General features: G+C 40.0%; 1 protein-coding gene across 3 annotated transcripts in view; it reads right to left on the bottom strand.

Annotated features, from left to right (window-relative positions):
- Positions 1 to 16,277, bottom strand: part of SPAG17 (sperm associated antigen 17) — a 262,433-nt gene that overhangs the window by 9,652 nt on the left and 236,504 nt on the right. For all 3 annotated transcript variants that reach the window (XM_027866714.1, XM_027866712.1, XM_027866713.1), the window contains 3 exons: positions 9,068 to 9,210; positions 5,574 to 5,758; positions 1,308 to 1,368 (listed from right to left, as the gene is read on the bottom strand). In XM_027866714.1, coding sequence (XP_027722515.1) covers positions 1,308 to 1,368; positions 5,574 to 5,758; positions 9,068 to 9,210 — 389 coding nt within the window. The remainder of the gene's footprint in view (positions 1 to 1,307; positions 1,369 to 5,573; positions 5,759 to 9,067; positions 9,211 to 16,277) is intronic.

The raw sequence follows: 16,277 nt of genomic DNA, 5'->3' as shown, positions 1-16,277 counted from the left end.
AGCAATCAGAAAACAAAGAGATTTTTAAAAAAAAGGTTCATATGGTTTATAAATATCAGAACAAAAAAAAGAAAGAAAAGAAAAAGAAGAAAATCAGTGAGACCTTTTCAATGTCTTTGTGAATGCATGCGGATTAAAGAGTATTCAGCTACTCTATTTCTGAGAAACCAATACCTGCGTCTTAATTGAGCTGAGTAATTAGGAAGGTCCTGAGGAATGAAGAAATTGGTGAAATTTTGCAGAATGGGATCTGGGCCACTGCCACCATACAAGTTTACTAAGACTGAGCAAATACATTGAGTGCTGCCATTTTATCAGTTAGAACAGTGGTTTGATTTACACTGCCTGGAAGTCTAGAGGGTGTGTGGTTTGTCCTTCATTCTCGAAGAAGACTATGACATCAGGGACATGATGACATGACTTGCAATTGAGTTTTATTTGAGTGAGACAGGGCTGTCCAAAGTCACCAGCCTCACTTTCTCCTCCAGAGCCATCTGGATCCAGTGGCCAGATATTCATCAGGACGACTGGAGAAGGCTCAGGGTATGTTTTTGCATAAACCAAACAAAAGTTCATCCTGTTAGCTACAAAACTGAAGTGAATTTCAAAGACTCCTTTGAAAACAATTAATACCTTGGCCTGTTTATTGAGCAGTCACTTAATGCCTTTTGAGTTAATGTAGACTTTAAATTGTCAAGAGATTTGACAACTTCAATTAATAAGCTCTTTAAAAGAGACTAGCAGCATCCCTTGATAAGCTACAATGCCTCCTGTCTTAGCTATCTGAGGGAAAGAGAAGTTGAGTGGCATGCCTATGATCATACCAATATTGAGTGTAAGAGGTGGGATTTGAACCTATGTCTTCCTGACTCAAGGTCCAACACTCTAGCCACTATTCAAGGCAGCCTCTCTTAAAAAAAAATTAATCAGGGCACTATAATCAGTCAATAATCACTAATTATCTATGCCTCACGGCTTCCCTGGCTTCCTTCAAGTTTCAGCTAAAGTCCTCTCTTCTGTAAGAAGATTATTCCAGTGCTCCTTAACCTTAAAGCCTGCTCTCCAATACTGTTCCCAATTTATTCTGTCTGTATCATGTTTGTACATAACTGTTTGCACATTGTCTTCCACCTCCCTCATTAGATTGTAAGCTCATTGAGAACAGGGGCTATTTTTTGTTTTTCTTTGTATCCACAACACTTAACAAAGTGCCCCAGCAAATAAAAGGTGCTTAATAAATGCCACTTTGACTGGCAGAAACACATGGCTGTGGGCTATCAAACACAGAGGTATCTGCAACGACTTACTGGCCCCGGTGTGTAAGTCACTTTCAGTCCAGTGCTAGGTGGAGGCTGCTTCACCTGAAATCTAATGCAAAAATACCCAGTTACAGATATGCAATAATAACAGTTCACATTTATATACTGCTTTATAGTACCAAAATGCTCTCTCTTAAGCTGTCTTACTTGCTCCACTGAACCATAATCTTGTGAGGCAGGTAAGACAAGCATTATTATCTCTCTGTTATAGTTGGAGAAACAAAGGCTCTGGGACTTAGCTCTGGCTAAGATTGTCCCTCTAGAAAGCAAAAAGGCCAGGATTCCAACATTGAGCCTTTGGATTCCACGTTCACTCCATCCTGCTAGCATCTATAAGAGCTAGAATTCATGATGGCAGTCACAGAGAATGAACTGCACATGGACAGGACATGATAGTGATGTACAAGGATTGATCTTTCTCAGGCAGACTTCTGTTCACATCAATCTTCTCCCCTCCTCCCAATTTATTGGTAGCTTCCTGTTAACTGGACTACTTGCTGTTATTCTCACATGCTACTCCATCTCCCTTTTCTGTGTCTTCATGCCATCTATTCCTCACCTCCTACAATGCCCTCCTTCCTCACTTCCTGGAAAGCCCTTCCTCCTCCTTCTGTTCCCAGTAGGTCCTTAATATGTTAAAATCCCTTCACAGTTTGAATGTAACCTACCTTTCCATGCATATTTCACATGATTTTTCCTTACAAATTATGTTGTATCCGAACTGTCCTACTTTGTCACTTACAGCTCTTCAGTGTTGAAATACCACCTAGGTGCCTTTGCACAGATTGTCTTCCATGCCTCCAATGCCTTTTGTCCTCACCACTAATTCTTAGAATTTCTGAGGTTCCCTCAAGGGTCAGCCCAGGTATCATCTCCAACTAAGGTGATGACACGTGAAAAGAAGGCATGGATGTGAGAGATGTTGTGGAGATAGATATCAACAAGACTTGGCAACAGACTCTATATATAGTGTGAGGAAACAAAGAGTTTGTGAACCTGGGTAAATGGAAGGATGGTAGTTCCTTCAACAAAAATAGGGAAGTTAGATGGAAGGTTGAGTGTAGAGGGAAAGATAATGGGTTCAGTTTTGGATATGTTGAGCTTAAGATGCCTATGGGATATTCAGATGGAGTTGTCCAGCAGGTCTTTGTAGATGTGGTACTAGAAGTTAGTAGAGAGATAAGGTCTAGATATGTAGATTATAGAGTGATCTGCACAGAGATGATAGATAAGCTCATAGGAGAGGATGAGGTCATCAAGAGAGAAAAATTTGTCTTTGACTCCCCCCACATCTGCCACAGTGCCTTCTACATTTTTGGCACCTGTGATTTTAACAGTGTAAAGAGCTCCCAGTGAGGACAATTCCTCTACCAAAGCAGATCCATAGCTTAGGGGCACTCAAAGGTTAAATGACTTGCTCAGGGTCATGTAGCCAGCAGATGTCAGAGGTAAGTCTTGAACCAAAGTTTCTCTGACTCCAAGGCCAGTCCTTTATTCACTATGCCATGGTATTTCTCATGCATTGAACAATCGTTTAACTCTTGCTTTTGAAATGGACTGGCTGAGAGGGAGCATAGCACAGAGGAAAGAGTAATGGTTTTGGAGACAGAGAATCCAGGTCCAAATTCCACCTTCACCACCTGTGTGACCTTTGGGAAGCCCTTTCACTTCCTTGAGCCTCAATTTCTTCACCTGTAAAAGGAGGGGTCTTAGACTCCTCTAAGGTCCCTTCTAATGCTAACTCTAGATTTTATGACCCTATGAACTGAATTTGCAGTAGATGTTTCAAGCCATAAGAATAACAAATGGTTAGGAGAAGTATTTGGGGGCATGTTGCCCAACCTTCCTTGATACAGTTCTTAATGTAAGCTCATAAAGTCAATCAGTGCTAGAAGTGACTGTAACATAAATCTCCATTCCACTTATTAACTGTTTTCTGGGCCAGGGCAAAGTTCCTTTCTGGACCTGAGTGCATGTTTCAGCTTGGTATATGGCATGGATATTGGTCTGCTGGCTGCCAGATCATTAGGTTAAAGAATGAGGGCTCTCTTGGAAATCAGTGGTGCATGGGATCCTGGAATGCACTGGCTGGCTAAGGAGTTTACACATTTGGAGAGATGGGAAGCATACAGGGCTTGGGGAAACTTTGGAAACCTCCATGCTAATAAAGATTGTGAGCCAGCCTCTTTCCCCTGCTGTGGTTTGTGGGTTCTGCATTGTGGTTAAAGAACCTGAGTCTATTGGAATGCCAAAAAAAAAAAAAAGTGTACCTCCACCCTGACCTCTCCAACCAATTAACTTCAGGATTGGCTCTGAATTGGCCACATTTAATGAATTGCTGAGTGAAGTATAGGAAACTGAAGCTCTGGGTTAAGAAAGACAGAATCTGAAGGGATGGATTTTATTTATTTGAGACTAGCCTCTCTAGCTTTCCTCACTCATTTTGCCCAGTGAATGAAAAAGATAGTTTTGATGGTAAACAGTCAGTTTGGTTGGGAGCAGACCCATTCCAGAAGGCTGTGATTTAATCCAATGAACCATGACAGTGCCTGTCTGTCACAGTTGTACAAGCCTGTAATCCCTATTGCTGGAGAGGATGAGGGTGGTAGATTGCTAAAGTAAGTTGATTAGGTATCTGTACTAAGTTTGGCATCCATATAGTGAGCCACCAGCCTGCCTAAGGAGAGATTAACTGGCCCACATCAGAAAAACAGAGGAGTCTAAAGCTTCCCTATTGATCAGAATTGGGATTGGGCTTCTGAGATGCTGCTGTATTTTTAGCCTGGGTGAGATAAGGGACAGAAGGATGGAAGGATAGAAGGGAGGAAGGAAGGAAGGAAGAAAGGAAGGAAGAAGGAAGAAAGGAGGGGAGAATAGAGGAACAAAACAGGGAAGAAAGGAAGGAATAAGTGGAGGGAGGGAACAAGTGAGTGAAGGAAGGAGGAAGGGAAGGAGGAAGGAAAGAAAGGTCCAGAGAGGGAAGGAGGGAAAATGTAAGAGAAGAAGGACAGGAAAGTTCAAGAGAGGGAAGGAGGAAAGCCATAAAACTTGAGGACACCAGGGGAATTCAGCTATTATCAAAAAGAGGCAATGTGGTATAGTGAAAAGAAGCACTAGATTGGGAATTGGGAGGCCTGGGTTCTAGTCTCAGTTCTGCCACCAGCCAGGTGGGTGACCTTGGGCAAACCACTTAACATTTGTGTGTCTTAGTTAGCTATCCCTAAAATGGAAGAACCAAACTAGATGATTCCTCAGATCTCCTTCTGGGGTCAAAAAGTCCATGATTCAGATTTCCCTTCTTGCCCTAAAATTTTAAGAATTTATTTTAAATTGGAAATGAAACATGTGGTGTTTTTCTTTCCACCCCCAGATTTATTTCCCCCATGGGTATGGCTCTTGAAGGCTTCCAAGGCCAGTTTTATGAGAAAGTGTAAGGATGTGGAAAAGAATGGAAATGTAGCCCCCAGTAGCTGAGCATGCTCGAGAATCCTTCAAGTAGAAGCTCTTGTTTTCATGTGATTGTCAAAGTAGCAGAACAAATAACCTTAATTGACAAGAGCCTTACCAGGTGCCCTTTCCTCATCCCCTCCCCAACCCCCAGAATTCCAGAGGGTTCTTTGAGGCGTCAGGCTTTCACCAATGCTCTAAGTCACCAGGATACATTTTCAGCTTCATTTCATACAACTCCCCCTCCTGACCTCTGTGTTCCATGCCAAACTGAACTTGACACTCTATCTTCCTTCACTATACAGTTCCATAAAACATTCCTCTTGCCAACAATGCACTGAAGTTGGGAGAAATTGAATGACTTGCTCAAGATCACATAGTGAGTAAACGTAGGAAGCAGGACTCATGTCTCAGTTTTCCTGACTCCAAGTTTAGTGTTTTGTCTGGGCTGCCTCTGGAAAAAGGTGAATTGCTTATTGCCATGAACTTTGACCATCTCTTCATCCTTGTGCTCCTAGAAATCACATTCAAAGTTGGCTACTTGACAAAACAGAAACAAGGACAATTCTATGTGATCCAAAGTGAAGAGATGTGTTGACTACTAAGTACCTTAGCGATTCATATGAGAAGCTTAAATGTACAGTTCTCTACTACCCAACATAGTACAGTGAAGAGCACTAGACTAGGAGGAGCAACGAGACCTTAGTTTGACAATAATTACTCTAACAACAACTGACATTGTGATAATACAGATTAGTATTCTCATACTGATGAGGATTATTACTACTGAGTGAGTAGCAGCCTTACCTGCAGAAATCCACACCAACATTCCTCAACTTCACTGTGGCTGCATAGGTGTGTCCCTCCTTCAAGACTCCAAAGTTCACCTCTGGTGGAAGAAGATGGAAGCCAAAAGGGGGTGGTTTTGCACTGTTCATGGCAGCAGCAGCAACTGAGGAAGTGTATACTCGACCCCCAACACAGTCTTCTACCTGGATGAGAAAGGATGGGACTTGTAGAATGGTTTGTAGGCGTTGATTCAAAAATTTAAAATGAAACAAAAGAAATCTCAAGTTCCAGAGAGGGGGAAAGCTGAAGTTGACAATTTGTAATACTGTTATCCAATTTAACAAATTCAACAGGCATTAATTATTTGTTAGCAGCAGAGTCAGGCCCAGAACCCAAAGTTCCAATCTTGGAGAAACTTAAGATCATAGCTCTAGAGCTGTAAGGTTCTTTAGAAGTCACCAAGTCTACACTTGTATAAGTGTATTGCTTGCCTTCTCAATGAGGCTATGGTAGGGGTGGGGAGGGAGGAAGGGAGAGAATTTGGAACTCAAAATTTTAAAAATGAATGTCAAAAATTGTTTTTACATGTAATGGGGAAAAATAAAATACTAAATACATTTTTTTAAAGGCAAAAAAAGAAGTCACTGAGTCTGACTCCCTCTTTTTACAGGTGAGCAAACTGAGGCCCAGAGAATGTTAAAGACTTTCCCAGGGTCCTACAGCTGGTGAGCATCCAGGGCAGGTACTGAACTTGGGTTTTCCTGACTCCAAATCCAGATAGACCCTAAGATGCTCCTGTCTACAGATGATATTGTGCTGGTTGCATCAAGCCCTGAGACATTGCATAGATTTTTGGAAGATATCGGTCACCATTCAAAAAGCTTGGTCTGGCCATCCACAAAAGAAAGAAGAAGTAAATGAAGAATGTACATTGTGACATATATTTGGATGGAAAATGTATAGAGCTTGTCCATAAGTACTTATATCTGAAATAGACTGTACAGATGGACTAATTCTGCCCAGTATTGAACAGGAGGAAAGTAGGCTGTTTTGCAATTAGGAAATTACAAAGATCCTTTAATTATCCCCCAAAGTTGCCATGGAAACTAAGCTTCATTTTTTTTTTTGAAACTGGATCTCTCTATCTTCCCCAGGCTAGAAGTAGAGCAGCCACCCATGAGCCCAATCTCACATCTGATGGCATGAGAGCTTTGACCTGCTCCATCTCTGATCTGAACCAGTTTTCCCTTCTTTAAGCAACCCAGCCCCCAATCACTGCTCTTGGTAGCTCACCATATTGATGCTGGTGCAGATACCCAATTGGCTTAGCTCAGAAGTACTGAACTCAAGTAATTCACCAGTCTTAGCCTCCCCAGCAGTAGGGATTTCGAGTGTGTGCCACTATGCCTAGCTCCCCATCTTTTTAATACAAACATTCTAATGATGTTGTGTATGATAGCAAGACATGAAATACAACAATCTATAAAGAGCTAAAAATGAATATCATTCAGAGGGCAATGGAAAGATGCATAGTCCGTGTGAGCAGACTGTAATATTAAACCAAAGAAGAACTTTTTTTTTTAAGCAATTGGGGTTAAGTGACTTGCCCAGGGTCACACAGCTAGTAAGTGTCAAGTGTTGGTCTGAGGCCGGATTTGAACTCAGGTCCTCCTGACTTCAGGGTGGGTGCTCTATCCACTGCACCACCTAGCAGCCCCGAAAAAGGAGGTTTTTAAAAGAAGAGTAAAAGACTTCACTAAGGAACTGGCACTATCAAGAGAAATCAGGGAAGATCTCCAGCCCACTCGGTGAATTTAGGGGCAGAAATAAAAAAGTTGGAGGAGTTGTGATCTGAATCACTGGTGAGAGCTCCAAAACATGGATTGCAAATCTATTTGATTACTTCTTTAAGGGGTGTATTGTAATTATATTCATATAAGTCTTGAGTGAGTCTTGGAGGAATGCCTCCAGATACTTTATGCTCTTTGTCATGATTTTGAATGGGATTTCCTTTTCCATTATTTCCTCTTGAACTTTCTTATTGCTATATAGAAATGCTGTGGAATTCAATCGAATAGCTTATCTTCCAAACCCAAGATGAGAGGAAGGAGACAGCAAAAAGACAGGAGGAAAAGGAATACCAGGGCAAAGGGATGTTCTGTGCCATCCTAGCCTGATGGAACAAAAACGTTTGGTTTCTTTTTTGTCTTTGCCAACGGTCAAAAAGGACTAGAGTCAGGAAATCTATTGCATTGTCATTTTGTGCACGGACAACAATTTAGCAATAATGTGGCTACAGGAATGTTGATTTCTAAGATGAGGCACTGGGTTGCTTCTGGGACAATCCAGAGTTGATTTTGTGTTTAAATCAGTGTATATGCTCTTCTAAAAATATCTGATTGATGTCATTATTCCATGTTTATCAGCAGGACCTGAGCATGAGTTGATTGAAGTGATGCTTAAATGCCTTTGTTGGAGGTATGCAAGCTCTCTTCACACTTACTATCCACCCTCCCCCCTAAAATGACTTTGTATTTATATTGCATATGCTTTCTATATACTTATAAATGGATATATCATCTCTCTCAATAGGATATAAATTCCTTGAGGACTGGGCCTTATTTAATTTTGTCTGCATCACCATCACTTAGCATACTGCCTGTAACCTGTGATATAACAAACACTTGATTGATTGATTGATAGATAGATTGATGGGTCAAAGTCTCACCTGTTGGGTGGGGCAGTGCATTATTTTTAATAAAAAGAAAGACAGTGCCTGCCCTCAAGGAGCTTATAATCTAATGGAGAGAGACAACACACAAAAGGGATAGGGAATGTGTTGAGTGGGAGAGGATTGGGCACCAGAGGATACCTGTTACAGTCATCTTGTTGCTTGGAACTGAGACCAAACAGAGCTGCAGATATGAAGTAGAGATGCACTCCCAACCCTTAGTATGGTGCCTGGCACATAGTAGGTGATCAATAAATGTTTATTGGATTGGATTGGACCTTTTGAATGGAGTAGCAGTGTGCCTAGAACCAAGGATTAAGTCTATATGGAGGCATCATAGCTACTGGAGTCAAAAACCATATATACATGAGCCCAGGCTATAACTCCTCACAAGCCTACAACCTGTAGAGTTACTCTGCTGGACTGGCCAATAGAGTTGAGATCTTGCCATCTTCATCCAATATGCAAGTTTCAGTTTATCTTCATAGTGTGGTACATTGCAACTGGCTCTTAACAAAAGCATTTTGGATTAGACTGGATCAGAATCTTCTGCTCACAGCACTGCAATGCAGGTAGTTAGCAATTCTCCTTATCCCTGGGAGACCTCAATGGACTTACCATGAGCAAGCTACTTAGGCTATGGAAACTGATGGATGTATCGTTGTATTCCATATAGCCTACAGCTGCTGCTAGAAGCCAGTAATGGCAATGAATAATAAAAAAAAAAAAAACAACTTCATGTAAGTTTTCCCCCCTTACATCCAAAAAAAGTTTATTTTACCTTCTTAAGGGGTAGAGACTTCCTTGGCTTAGAACTTTTCAAGTAATTTGGTAGCTTTACTTTCTCCTTCCTTGGTTGTCCAGCAGCATTTTGCAGCAGTGACTGTGTTGGAATCTTCACAGGCATCCACGATGATTCAGAGTCTACTGGAAAGAAGGTGTTTTAATTACTCTGGATTATTCTTTCCAGACATGGTCTTTATTTATTGCCTCTCAGTAGCACAAAGAAAAGCTCAGTCAAGAGGAATACAGAACATGTGCAAGAGAGGAGTTTAACCAATGTTATCCACTAATCAACAAATATTTATTGATTCCTTTCTAAGGGTAAAGCTTTTTTTTTTTCTGAGTGCTGCAAAACATGTGAAGTAATGTAGCAATGTAAGAAAATGTAAGAAATGTAAGACAGTCAGTCTAGTTGGAAAGATGATAAGTGAAAACTTTAAAAATTGTATAAGTAAGGTGACCACATGTTTTGGTGGCAGAGAGTTTTCCCAGACAACAGGATGCTTTCAAAATTTGGGGCTTAGAGGAAAGAGATGGTCCATAATGGAGAAGGATGTTCTGAAGGGGTTCTGAGTCCCAAAGCTTGAGGAATTCAGGAAGACATGTCATAGGAATGAGGGAGCTTACAAATATAATATCTTTAATCAAGGCGAGGCTATTTCTCATTAGCTAAGTTTCCTTCCTTCCCATGTTTAGTTGTTCTTGGAGATTAAAAGAAACATTAAACCATGACATTTACCTTACAAATTCATAAAACACTTTACTTCACCCATCTGGAAAAAAATCTCTTTTTAGATATGACCACTGAAAATGTATCTTTAAAAATTGAGTCTGGTCCAAAATCCTTCACAGACTCAACAGCTGCAGCATCCTCCCCAGTTTTCCAGACCTCCTATCTGCTTTTAGAAGGACTGCAACATGTTGGTCTTAAAGAGAAGCTTTATAAGAGTGAGATCTTCAGCTTGTAAAGTGATTTTGTGCTAAACTGGTGGTGTGACGGTCCTCTCATCCACTCTCCACTTTGGCTCTGACTCAGCTCTCAGTAGTGTAGTTCTAGACTGTAGTGGTCTCAGGCATTTATTCAGCTCTGTTTCTGGGATGTGGCCCATTTGCTAGATCCTAGAGCCTAATTTGGTTCCAGGACTGTTCAAGGGTTGACCCAGAAGTCTGGTTCATGCTTGGGTTTGCCCTGGAATAAATACAAACTCCATGGAAAGACCCTGGAATTGATTTAGTTTCCCATGGTTCCTCCTGTCTGGGAGTAGACCCGGGACGTAGGTGTCCTTTAGCAAAGATGTGCTTAAGCATGGGTTATATGTGCCTCCCTACTTGACTCACATGCCTATGACTTTATTCTGATGTTCAAACTACCCTGTAACCTCAACAGGAACTGAAATTGCATCTGGAGAGAGATGCTGTTTACCTTATTTTCCTCCCTGAGGGGTTCTGGTAGTGAATTCTGTTAGCAGAAGCAATAGGATTTGGCAAGTAATTGATACTTCAGAACAGAAGGGGTTCCATCCTCTACTAGTTTTTATTAAAATAAAATTCATGAAGGAGAACCTACTATTTAACTAATTTCAAAAGATTCCACACCATTTAAAGAAACATGCTAAGTGAGAAAGCTTCTCTCTCTCTCTCTCTCTCTCTCTCCTTTCTCTCTCTCTCTCTGTCTGTCCTCTCTCTCTGTCTGTCATGTTTAATCAAGGGATAAAAGTAATACTTAAATATTCTTTTAAATATTAAAATAAATATAATGACCAACTACCCCTCCTATGCCCTAAACTTTAACTCTGATAGCTTAAATGGCAAAAGATAAATTAAACAATGTAGAAAACCAGATTTGCTAATTCACACAAACAAAACAAAACATATTTTTCTTTCAATCATATAGGTAATTGAGAAAAAGCAGGCCTTTGACTTGAATTGATAGGCTGCAATTGTATAGATTTTGCCTGGCTTTCTAAGAGGTGTGCATAACTATGCCAAGGAGATTATGATTGTATACTGTAATCATAGAAAGTCAAAATATGAAGTTTTATCTTGCTACTTGGGACAAATCAACATGGCTTTGTGGGTTCATAAACACATTTTTATCTTTTATAGTATTAGCTCATTCTTTCTATGTAGACTTAATGATCATCTCTACCACCATTGCTGCCCTATTGTAAGTCATTTGCAGCTTTTGAGTACTTCAAGCACTGCCTAAAATTGAAAGCCCCAAAGGAATTGTGATACCAAGGAAGTATTTCAGAATATAGTCACAAACTCATATTACAATCTCAGTGAGCCATGGCTGTGTCTAACACTGTGATCTATATAGAAGCATTCCTTGATTGAAAATGAGTAAGTACAAAATCATCAGAAATATAATGTTTTTCTTCTAGGGTATTCAAGACTGTATACAAGATGGTTTAAATTCAGGAAATTTCAAAAATCACTTCTTATGAGAGCTTTTGTATGATATAGTGAAACTTCATTTATCATGAAATAAAACCAAGACCCATAGCAGTTTCTGAATTTTGCTGACAATATGTTGCTTGATAACAAAATTGAGATTTATTAGGGAAAGGGAAAGGGACTAGAGCTTGTGGCTTCATTGGTATAGGAAACTTCTAGGTGAGGAAACTCTATCAATTTAGGTCAGCACCTTCTCTGCAATTTACAGTTTTAAAGGGCTGCCTAGAGCAGTGGTGTCCAACTCAAAACGGATCCCTGTGGGCCATATATTGACTTAGAAAACCTCAAATTTACATTATCTATGTTGTATTGAAAGCAACTAAGTGGTGCAGTGAGTAGAGCACTGGGCCTGGAGTCAAGACGACCAGAGTTCAAATCTGGTCTCAGACACTTACTTGCTATGTGACCCTGGGCAAGTCACTTAACCCTATTTGCCTCAGTTTCCTCATCTGTCAAATGAGCTGGAGAAGGAAATGGCAAACCACTACAGTATCTTTGCTAAGAAAACCCCAAATGGGGATATGGAGAGTCAGACATGACTGAAATGACTCAACAAAATGCTGTATTTTTATTTATTGTGTTAAACATTTCTCAATTACATTTTAATCTGGTTTGGGTCTCACTCCATCTGGGCCTCATAGCTGCTCGAGTTTGATATCACTGGCCTAAAAGCACTAAGAGGTTAAGTGATTTGAACCCAGGTCTTTCTGGCTCTGAGGCTAGTTTTTTATCCACTCTACCTATCCTGAAGACTCAATAACATTACAAAATGGGGAAACACCATCGTGAAAGGCTCCCCTCATCTATCTGTCTTGCTTTTTTCCACCTGACTGTAAATCTTAGTGTCTCCAAGCACTCAGCTTTAAGTTTTGCCTCAAAGCCTATATATGAAAAGAAAGCCCTACTCCACCTAAAAAGAATGGAATGAAGAAAGGTACTATATTTACTTCTTATCCAGCTCTGGGAGAAGGATCAAATGACAGTTGGAATGGTTTCTGTAAATCATAACAACTCCATCCCTACTCCTCTACTTGGGGACGGAGTAGAAGAGGAAGAAAAGAGGGAAAAAAGTACAGGAGGAAGAGAAAGAGAAGGAAGAGAAACACAGGGAAAGGGATGAAAGTAAAGAGGAGGAAACCTGTGGTAAGAATGCTCCAAAGTGGTTTGTATCTATTCAGATGTCAGTTAAATAGAATGAAAGCCCTATTTCCTCCCTGGCTCACTGTTGTCTTCTAAGCTCTGATTTCAACATTCCATTTTGACCACATCACCAACTGCCTGCTGGACAGCTCCATCTGGATGTCCCACCAACTCAAACTCAACATGTCCAAAACTAAATTTGTTATCTTTTTACCTAAACCCACTCTTCTCCCAAACTTGCCAATTTCTGTTGTGGACATTGCCATTTTCCTAGTCACCCAGATTCGGAGCCTCAGAGTCATTTTCAACTTTTCACTTTCACCCCATGCCCAACATCCAACTATTTGCCAAGTCCTGTTGATTTTATCTCTACAACATCTCTTGTATACACCACCCTCTCTCTTTTCTGACCACAATCACACTAATTTAGGTCTTGACTAATCACATGGACTATTGTAGTAGCCAAGCTTTCATTACCTCACGCTTGGATTGTTAAAATAGCTTCCCTCTGACCCTAGATTCTTCCTTGTAATTTACAGTGCACATCACTATCACATTAATCTTCCCAATAAACTGTTTTCATCACGTCCATAAAACCCAAAATGGTTCCTCTGACTAAACTCCTATCTATGTCATTCAAGACCTTCCATAAACTAACTACACCATATTTATCCAACCTTTTCTTTCACTCATCCCCACAATAAACACTTTATTTCAGTCAGACTCATCTCTTTATAGTCCTTTGAATATTCCTAAGTCTATTCCTTTGCTTATACTGCTTCTTTTGCTTGGAAATCCTTCCATCTTCCTTCCATCTGTAGCAGTGAGGGTTAGTGGAAAGAACACCATTCCAGAATTCACAAGACCTGGGTTCTAGTCTTGTCTCTGCCAATGGCTATGTGGCCTTAGCGAAATCACCTAATATTTCAGAGACTTGTTTTCCTTACAAGTAAAATTAAGGTTTTTGACTAGGTAAGATAAAGATTCCATGAAATCCTTTCAATCTTACCTCCTCCATAAAGCCACCTCAAGTTGCTGTAGCCCACGTTGATCTCCTCCCTCCATAAATTCCTATCACATTTATTATTTGAACCACAAACTTCAACACAAAATTATGCTTTTTCCTATGAGTGCTATTCTTTTATTCTCAACCAGATTTTAAATTCCTTAAAGGTCAAAGGACCCCATCTTAATCTTTTCTTATGTTCCTGTTACTATAATAGTGCCCCAAACTGTCAGATCCTGAATCATTCAGGGCAGTGGAGAAGAAATGGCACCTCTGTCATCCCCTCAGTTTAGAAGGACTCCACATCTACCAATATTCCAATAGTGAACAATTTCTATTAGATAGTAGAACTCTGACTCATCTGCTTTCTGGGCCCCATGGTAATTTCTTGACCTGATATAAATGGGAAAAAAAAACCCTACACTTAGGCCAAAAAAATCAATAGCACAAGTCCAGTATAGAGAATACAGTTAGACAACAATGTGTGGAAAAAAGTACATCAAGGTCTCCAAGAACTTAAAAGTTCAATATTAATCAATGATATGACATTGTACTGACATCTGCTGTGTCTCTTCTGTGCCTTGTAAAATAACATAGGTATCAAAAATAAGGGCTTTTGTTTTAGGGGGAAGTTTGAACTTTGCAATTATGAGAACTTTGCAATTCCCTTCTGTTGATTCTGGGCCCAGTTTTGTGAGTCAACAATTTGCATGCAATGTCTTTCTGACATATACATGCATATATCACATATGTGTCATGGACCCTTTTGTCACTCTGATGAGGTTTATGGAACCCTTTTCAGAATAATTTTTTTAAATAAATAAAATAAAGTATGTAAGATTACAAAGGAAACTATTTTGAAATATAGTCATCAAAATATATGTTTTAAAAGTCTTAATGCAGTTTTAGTTTAGAAAGCTACTAAAATTTAAAGCTGCACTAAGACTTTTGGGATATTTTTGTTGTTGTTGTTCATGGATTCCAGATTCAGGGTCCTCATCATAGAGGGTCTCTTGATACACTGTGAGGCTAGCTAGATTGCCCAGGGACACAGGGTCAGTAAGCAGCAGACTTTCAAGGACTTTCTGATTCTGAAGCTGGCTCTCTATCCTATATATTCAGCCATGGAATAGTAATGAGAAATAGGCAGGAAGAAGATTATGTTTTCCATTTGAGAGATAAGAAGAAAAAACCAAAGGGATATGAAGCTACTTGCTCAAAGAGGCCCTATATATGTGCTTGAGCATAGAATGGGTGCCATATTTCCCAATATTCAGGTTAATACTATTTCCATTGAATCAAACTACCTCTCAGCACCAACTGAATTAGAATGAAGGTTGATGTAGTTCAAAGAAACATAGAATGTTAGATGAGGAAAGGACATTAGAGAACATTAATCTAATCACCTCTTTTTGCCAATCAGTAAATTGAGGCTCAAAGAATTAAAGTGACTTTTAAATATTACCCAGGCAGTAAATAGAGTTAGGATTTGAACTCAAGTTCTCTGTCTGTATGTTCAGAGTCTTTTCCATTATGCCATGTCATCTCTCTTTCTTTTATCAAGGGTCAAGCAGTGATTGTCCAATTTTCTGCCAAAAAAGGTCCATGATCCAAGTTAGGGATAGGGACTAAACCTGATTTCATTGATACAGGGAACTCCCAGATGATGAAACTTGCTCACCAATGCCAGTTGGCATTTTATCTATACTTTAGGGAGTTGCCTAAAGCACTTCTTGAGGATTATATCTAGGTCTTTCTGGACTAAAGTCTGGCTCTACTGATCACACTACATTGTCTCTCTTCTTCAGTGGATTTTTGTACTTCTTTTTCCATTTGGCCAATTCTACTTTTTAAGGTGTATTTTCTTCAGTATTTTTGTGGCTTTCTTACCAAGCTGTTGACTTCACTTTTCATACTTTTCTTATATTACTTTCATTTCTTTCCCCAATTTTTCCTCTACCCTCTTATTTGATTTTTTAATCCTTTTTGAACTCTTCCAGGAATTCTTATTGGGCTTGTCTCCAATTCACATTTCTTTGAGGCTTTGCTTATATCTGTTTTGGCATTGATGACTTCTTCCAAGTTTGTGTCTTGATCTTCCCTGTCACCATAGTAACTTTTTATGGTCAGATTCTTTTTTGTTGTTTGCTCACCTTTTCCAGCCTACTTCTTGACTTTTAGCTTTATGTTAAAGTTAGGCTCTGCTCCCAGGGTGGAGGGGGGACTGTCCCAAGCTTCAGATTTTTTGTGCTGTTGTTTTTAGACCTATTTCTGGAGGTCTGTATGTTTTCAGTGCTTCCAAGGTAGTATGATCTAAGGAGAGGTATAGCTACTGCTCTCCTGGTCTGTACTCTTCCTCCCCTGTAGGCACAAACAAGAACACTTCTCTTGGCCCTGGAACTGTGAACAGGTCCTCTGCCTTTCTGCAGCTGTAAGCACTAGTGCTCCTTTCTGCCTTGGAACTGAGACCAGGGCTCCTACTCTCTTGTGAGCATCTATCAGTACTCTTCTCCACCCTAGAACTGTGACCAGAGCCCCTACTCTCTTGTGAGCAACTATCAGTACTCTTCTCCACCCTAGAACTGAGACCAGGGCCCCTACT

The sequence above is a fragment of the Vombatus ursinus genome, unplaced genomic scaffold (genome assembly GCF_900497805.2).
Source record: "Vombatus ursinus unplaced genomic scaffold, bare-nosed wombat genome assembly UNPS02014782.1, whole genome shotgun sequence".
NCBI classification, from domain to species: Eukaryota; Metazoa; Chordata; class Mammalia; order Diprotodontia; family Vombatidae; genus Vombatus; species Vombatus ursinus.
This window is presented reverse-complemented; position numbering and strand designations above follow the sequence as displayed.